The sequence below is a fragment of the Thamnophis sirtalis genome, unplaced genomic scaffold (genome assembly GCF_051295495.1).
Source record: "Thamnophis sirtalis isolate CommonGarterSnake01/CBP01778 unplaced genomic scaffold, rThaSir2_p1.2 scaffold_6, whole genome shotgun sequence".
Lineage (NCBI taxonomy): Eukaryota > Metazoa > Chordata > Lepidosauria > Squamata > Natricidae > Thamnophis > Thamnophis sirtalis.
Window position 1 is genome coordinate 102,395,702 of NW_028261386.1, and position 8,252 is coordinate 102,403,953.

The following is an 8,252-nucleotide window of genomic DNA, read 5'->3' on the forward strand; positions in this document are numbered from 1 at the left end:
CAATCGTGTTCGATGTCCCCTGTTGCTCATTTTTGGAATACAGAAGTTCTGCTAACACAATGATTGACTAAAGATCAGCCTTCTTAAATATTTGAGCACTCTATTGGAGTATAAGAACATTGACAAACCATTGCAAATAATGTGGCTTAAGGACATGACATGAGTGACTGTCAGAGTCTATATAGATAAGGTAAGGTAAGAAAAGATTTGCAATTTGTATGTTTTTAACATTGTAATTAAAACTTTTCCTTCTACGCAGAATTTTTAGATTCCAAGAAGAACAGCAAATTTGTTCTTTGCAATGAAAATGTTTATCAATGAAAGTTGAGTTCATGAAACTAATGAATTAATTAAGGAAACTAATCTAATAACACACACACACATATAATTTTCCGTTATGTTAGCAGGATTCATGATTTTTAAAGAACTGAATTAATACAATATTGACCATAAATGTAGGCAGTATTGATAATTGCTCTATTATTACATCAACAGCTGAAGCAATGGAGCCAGAGAATGAGTTCCTGTATAAATACAAAGGACTCTATTTCGTAACTGGCATGTCCTCACCTGAAAGTATAGATTCACTGGACAATTTTGAAATCCGAGATGATGATATATTCGTAATCACATATCCTAAATCTGGTAAGTTCAAAGATGTCTTCCAAGAAAGAGTTAAACTTGTGTCCAATGTTGTTATTCAGTTCCTCAGTGTTTTGGTTGCTGTGACGCTGTTGCTCTATAAACAGATTTTAACATTTCACATTTTATAAGAAGATGGAAATGTAGGGAAAATAAGCTGCTAAACCCCTACTTTCATCCTTTATATTTTACTCCACATTGGCTACATTGATAACCATGGCTAGTCACTCTCTCTCAGCCAATTTACCTCACAGGGCTGTTGTGAGGAAAATAGGAGGAGGAGGAAGTACTAGGTATGTTTGCCATCTTGAGTTAGTTCTAAAACTAAAAAAGGCAGGATAGAAATAAATGTTTAAATTAATAGCTATTCTTTTCTCATCCATCCATCAATCAGCTTCATCTATCATATTTAGTAGTTAATTCTCTTTATGCATCTCTGAAACATTTGTTCTTCTCCCTGATAGGAAGGTTGGCTTTGCATAAGTTCAACTTTCTCCAAATAATGATGGGTGAATTAATTTAATTATTCCTTATTTGCAGGAACAATATGGACTCAGAATATTGTCAGTTTGATTGTTTATGAAGGTCACCGAGATGGAACTGAAAATATTACCCTAATTGACCGAGCACCATGGCTGGAGTATAATATATTCCATGTAGATTTATCTAGTCGCCCATCACCTCGTGTCATTTGTTCCCATCTGCCCTACTATTTGGTACCCAAAGGATTACGAAAAAGAAGAGCAAAAGTAGGACATGTTTTGTTAACTTGTGAATTAGCGTGGGGAGCTGCCTGCATTCTTTTCGTTTAGCTCTGCATCTGAATGTTTTATTAACAAATAGGCAAGAGTACACAAACAAATATTAGTTTGTTCCAATATGTTGGAATAGCAAATTCTGAAGTGTGAGGGGGAAAAACACAAACAAAACAGTGTTAATATCAGAAGGTCATGGCCAGCAGAAACAGCTAACAACCAAACTGAATATCAAACCCCTTAAACTTATTTTTCCCAAGGTGACACACCCAGGTAGATCATAACACTTGGTATTGCATGTCCAGTTGCGATCTTAACATATCTGGAGGATGTCAAGTTGAGGGATGCTATTTTTATCCTTCAAATATCAAACTGCATTGCTAACCAGCCTGCTTCTTCTGCTTCTACATTTAATTCATGGTGATGGTTTTGATGTTTAAACCCCTTCCTCAGTTGAGAACATGTTATTTGAAGAACCTCCCCTCCCCAGTTGCAGCTATGCATTGCATCAAGTCCAACAGGAAAGGCATGTCGGGATCCCATCAGCTAGGGAGATTTGTCAGGCAGGATCCATAAGGAAAACCTTTTCTTCTGCGTTGTCTGCCATATGGAAAATCATTCCTCCAAGTCAAGGTTGACCCCAATCCTGGTGGTCTGCTGAAAGGCTCTCAAATATGGTTTTGCTAATGAGCTTTGAGATCCCCTGATAGAATGGAACCTGTTAGATGAATGTATGAAAGTTACTTGATGAACTGTCTGTACGCTTTGCTGTCAATCTGTCTTTTCTTCTTCTTTTTGTCTTGGTTTTTTTGACTAGGTATTATCATCTCTGTCTTACAGATTATTTATGTGCTTAGAAATCCAAAGGATGTCTTGGTTTCTAGCTACCATTTTCACAAAATATCAGTAAAAATGGAAACCCCAAAAGACTTTGATATAATTTTTGAGAAGTTTTTGGCTGGAAAAGGTAAGAAGAATTTGATCATGACAATGTTTTGTCCATTTTTGATTTGGATAAAAGACTATAAAAATATTTTAATCCGTTTCCCACCAGGGAAAGTGGGAAATATGGGAAACTGTGTAAATATTAAGGTAGCCTCTTCTTAAACTATCATACTTTGATCTTTAGACCCACCAGGATTGTAAAGTTGTGGGGGAAATTCAAGCACTAATCTTTATATGTAACTCATTTCTCTCCTATCAGTGGTTTGTAGTTCATGGCTAGACCATGTAGAAGGCTGGTATGCTCATAAGGGTGATTTCAATATTCTCTTCCTGTCTTATGAAGAAATGAAAAAGGTAAGATGGGTTTGTGCTGTGTAGTGCAATATGAACAATCATTATGCACAGAAAGCTTTGGAAATGATGGGATGTGTAAATAAACTATTCCAATAGGGAGTAGCAGAGGTGAACACAGAGCAAATCTTGATTATTTCTGTGATCTTCTAGAGAACCTCTTAACAAGTTCAGCAAAATAAAGCTGATCTAATTTTTGATAGACTTAGTTTATATATAAGGAGAATCCAATTAGCACAATTTACCTGCAATCAGAAAAATGTTAGCCTATTAGATTATATTGTATTGTATTGCATTGCATTGCATTGCATTGCATATCATTGCATTATAGGTATAAATGTAAATATATAGGAATATGAATATGAATATAAATGAATATATTTTCCATAATATTTGGCTCAGAAGAGATTGACTCAACTCAATGGCATTTTTAAGAGAGGCATTTTCTGAAACTTGCTTGGGAACTGGCCACCCTCTGATGCAGCCAAGAAAACATGAAAACATTCACCAGAAGTCCCAAAGCAACATTTCTTTTTTTTTAATTCATTCATATTGCTTCTATGTACAGTTTTCATTTAAAAAATTACTTTATCTCAAGGTAATTTTTTTACTAGGAAAATAATTAAAGTTTAATATGCAAGATACTGTATAACGAAGAAATTATCTTGAGAATTTCCATATATATATATATATATATATATATATATATATATATATATATATATATATATATATATATATATATATATATATATATATATATATATATATATATATATATTCTCCAGTGTTATAGATGAACTAATATAAAGCACTATCAAATTACAGGATTTGAGAAGTTCTGTACTGAAAATATGCAACTTCCTAGGAAGAGAACTAACTGAAAAGCAAGTGGATGATGTGGTGGATAAAGCTACATTTGATAACATGAAGGTGGATTCTAGAGCAAACTACACATTAATGCCTCCTGGGATTCTAGATTTCAGCAGAGGAAACTTTCTTCGCAAAGGTAGATTAGTAATAATTCATACACTGGGGCTTTTGGAATGTGCCAGGCTTCATCTGAAAACAGGATTGTCACCTTCACTTCCAAGGTGCTTTCTAAAGTGGTATGGCTATGTCACAACAGCCTCTCTTTCTGCTATCTCTCCATGATGTTGTGTTTGCCTCATCAGCAGCCTACTGTTGAGGCAGCCATAAGCTTTTCTTAGTTGTGCCAATGTTGGTGTTCTCCTGTTCACCCTAACAAATTTCTGGTGTGGATATAATCTGACCTGTTTCAATGATCATTCTGTTGGTTGTACAATCTAATGATTCTTCAGGAATGGCATAGTTTAACCTCATACTGACCACTTTAAGATGGTGGAGACACAACCTCTTCACTCTCTACCTTTTGTAATCTCCCTCACCAGGATTGTGGTGGGTCACATGGTTAGGACGTTGGGTTGAAAGTTAGCAAGCCCATGTTTGAAATCCAAGTGCTCCTGGATGGTGTGGTGAGCACCTGTCATTCTCTCTAGCACCTTGTTGGGAACTTGAAAGGACCACCTCTCCCGCGGCATCTCCCTGGAAATAATGATGTCACTGACTAATCCTTTCAACCTGGAAAGGATATTCTAATTATCAACCTGAAAAAATAGTCTCTCTGACATATGAATGCACTGTCTTCCAGTCTTTGAACTGTCTCCTCTAAACCTGCAGGGACCTATCCAATGATCAAAAAGCCATCAATCAATCATTTCTCTTAAGCATTGAACCAACTGGGTGAACTCAAGATCATTTAGAACCTCACTGGGAGACCATTGATTCCATGATTACAGTGATGAAGAGGCCTCTCTCTCTAAAAACAGCATGGCAGCACAGCTTTGGTTTCCAAAGTTACAGCTGAGCAAATCACAAGACCTCTGAAACACTGTCCTTTGGACAAATGAGACCAAAGTGGAGATATTTGGCCATAATACAAAGTGCCACGTTTGGCAAAAACCAAAAATGGATATCAGCACAAGTTGCAGCTGAACAAATCACAAAACTTTCACGAGATGTTTGGTCACAATACAAAGGGCCACGTTTGGCAAAAACCAAACACTGGATATCAGCACAAACATCTTATACTAACCATCAAGCATGGTGGTGGGGTGGGATGATTTGGGCTTGATTTGTAGTCACAGGGCCTGGACACCTTTCAGTCACTGAGTTGACCATCAACTCCACTAAATACCAAAGTACTCCAGAGTCACATGTGAAGCCAGCGGTCTGACAGCTAAAGATTGGCCAACATTGGTTCATGCAACAGGACAACGACCCTAAGAACACCAGCAAATATACCACGGAATGGCTGAAAAGGAAAAGAATTAAGGTATTGCAATGGCCAGTCAAAGTGCAGTCCTCAATCTGATTGAAATGCTACGGTGAAACCTCAAGTGAAACAAGTAAGCAAATGCTCAGAAACTTCAATTAACTGAAGCCATGTTGTAAAGAATAGTGGGCCAAAATTCTTCCAAAATTATTGAATCTTAAGTTTTACATGCACAGCTTCTCCATTTTGGTTTCCTTTTTCAAAATAAATCATGACATGGTGTAACGTCATGTTGTTCATCTGAGGTTGTATTTACTTACTTTTAAGAACTGCTAAGGAGCAGATTTTTACTATGTTCTCAGACAAAAAACCATGGAACAGAAGCAGGGTATATGTCCTGTTTACATGACTGTATATACATTCAAACACAAACTTAGTCACAGAAAAATGCGTAGAATGACCATTTTGGTGACAGGATGACATAAATAGCCTCCAGATAAAATGAATACAAAAACTGTTTACATTTTTAACCATTGTTTCTCAGGCACTGTTGGGGACTGGAAGAATCTCATGACTGTTGCCCAGAGTGAAAGGTTTGACCGTGTCTTTAAGGAGAGGATGGAAAAGCTGCCCTTCAAGTTCTGCTGGGATATTCAGGAGGATCCAGAGCCTATTTCGAGCTCAGTGGATGAAAATAATGTTTGATATAAACTTTCAAATGGCTTGAATCAGAGATGACCTTCCAAGAATGGTCTTTATGTAATTGTAATTTTCAATTCTCAACTCTGCAGAGACTATAGGACAGAGTAACATTAAATTCTGTGTTATTTTTAAACATTGTGCAGCATTTGTTTATTGATTTAGATTTCCATAGCTACCTGAGCAGTGTTGGGTTTCCATTTTTTCCCTACCGGTTCAGTGGGTGTGGCTTGGTGGACGGCTTCATGTGGCTGAGTGGGAGTAAAGCAAGGTAGGGCGACACCACTCCACCAAGCCACACCCACCCAAACCACGCCCACAGAACCCAAAGAAAAGTTTGCCCAAGTCTTCTAGTGTTCAATCTGTCTGCTTCTCGCCTCCTTCTCCTGATTGCTCTGTGTGCATGAGCCCAAGAAGTAGAAAAGCAGCCATGTTGAATAGTGCAGCAGAATGAAGCAAAATTTTTCTGCCTCCCTTTGAAGTGGAGGTGCTCGGAAAGCCCATTATGGTCCCCCCTTTCCTCTGTGTTGAAGTACCTTAAAGACTGAAGCTGGTGGCTGCCTTCTGAGCAACTCCGCTGGAATGATGTTCCTCTGGCATAATAGGCCATTCCCCTGACCGGGTCCAGTGTGCAGCTGTGAGCAGCACTGGCAGGCAATGGGGCACATGGCCAGTGCAAACAGGGCAGCGATGGTGGCGATGGTCACAGGCAACACATTGCATACCGGTGCCACTTGTGCCAGGCCATCAGACATGGCCAGGGAAAAGCTAGCAGTGATTGAGTGGCGAACAGGCAGGCATGGTGGGGCAAGTGAGCAGCAGACGGGCAGGCGAGGCAAGCAACCACTAAGAAAAAATATGACAACAACAAATCTAAAATCAACATATTAGCAACAGCTAGACGTATTTATTGTATTTACTACTTCCCTGAAAATACATATTGCTTGATATTTCATCTTAGCCCAACTCCTAAAGCGAAAATCAAGTTTTTTTTTTTTAAAGGAATTCTTTGGTATTGGACTGGACACTCCTCCATACCAGTACGGTCCGGTTGTGTTCGAGGCTGGAAAGGTCTTCAATGCTGCTCTGGCCCCGTCTCCTCTAAAGAAGCCTCCCACAACTTCCTTCTCTTTGAGAAGCAGCTTTCAAAATGGGACTTTAAAAAAAAACACCCCTTCCTCCCCCAGGGGGACCCTTTGGCTTATCAGGGAACTTCTCATGGAATTGTTTCACCAATTCATCTGCTTTTAAATCCCAACTTTTCACCCATGTAGCTTCAGACAAAGGATACCCTTCCAATGCACCAAATATTGTAAGCAACCTCTATACATCCTGGAACTTGCTCGAACCGAATAGGGTGGGTTAGGGGTCTTGTGCATATACCTAGCTGCTCCACTATTGATATGCTGATTAAACATCTGGTGCAGCTGGTGTCTATGATTGCCCCAACTTCCCCTTCTACCCCTGTTCTGGGCACTTGTAGTTGGGATTTTATGGTAAAGGAGGGAATAGTGGCACTCACCATTGGGTCATCTTTGGCATTTTCATCCTCCTCCTCCGAGGCCCCAGGGGCTTCTTCAATAGCAGGGTTCTCCACCTCCATTGGCTGCTGTAGTAAACGGCTCCTTTCGGGTGGCTTTTTGGGTTTTTTTCTTTATCACGCTGGCAGGTGGTTGGCGCTGTTGTGGAACAGGAGTTGGGGCCAGGCATTCTGTTGCTCTGTGCCCCATCTGACTGCATCTGTAGCACTTTATGAAGGCCCCATGGGGGGTTGGTAGAGGCCTCTCAGCTCGCTGCCTCTGCGTACGTTGGCCCAAAGGCTTTTTGGCAGGGGTTCCAGTACCAGGCTTTCGATAGGTGTTAATTTCATGGTCTAGTATGATTGCAGTGGTATACCAATCTTTTATTTTTGGTATAAAGTTTCTTTTATTTTCCAGTTTCATAACATATAATCACATTTATACTATTACATAGCCAATATTGTGTTGTATTATTAAATATTTACATCAATTCATCCTACCATCAGCTCCCAAAAAACAATTGTTGGCTCTTCTGCTCTTCATACACCATATTTGTGCCTTATCCAACACTTTCTTCTCCCTCTCTCCTCCCCCTCCCTACCTACTTTCTTCCCTCCATCATCCTTCTCTACTCTATTTCCCCTTTCTTTCTCCTTCTCCTCTCTCCCCTTTCCACTCCTCCTTATTCTCCTCATCTCCCCCCCCCCCGCCCTCTCTCCTATCCTTCTCTTCCTACCTTCCTTCTCTCCTCTGCTTCCCACTCTTCCTCTCATTCACTTGGTGTATTTCAGCTTCTGAGCAAACTCCATTTTGTATTGATGGTATTTATAATTCCATTTCAATATACATAACATATCTTCCTCCTTCTTTGTTTAAAAAATAAGACAAAACAGTATTCATGTATAGTCATAGTGCTTTTAAACCCAACACTCCCCCAAGCCTAATTTTGTTACAAATATTTACTTCTCTATTTACTTTGTTATATAGCAGGTAAGCATGCCAACCATATACCAAATCATGCCCTTCAATATTAAGTATTATATC

General features: G+C 39.2%; 1 protein-coding gene across 1 annotated transcript; it reads left to right on the forward strand.

Annotated features, from left to right (window-relative positions):
- Nucleotides 1-503: 503 nt before the first annotated feature.
- On the forward strand, nt 504-6,991 carry LOC148045142 (amine sulfotransferase-like). The gene is made up of 6 exons (XM_087718609.1): nt 504-645; nt 1,183-1,391; nt 2,238-2,364; nt 2,602-2,696; nt 3,522-3,702; nt 5,534-6,991. Exons 1-6 carry the CDS (start codon nt 504-506, stop codon nt 5,692-5,694), a joined length of 915 nt encoding a protein of 304 aa, XP_087574735.1. The 3' UTR covers nt 5,695-6,991.
- The last annotated feature ends 1,261 nt before the right edge of the window (nt 6,992-8,252 follow it).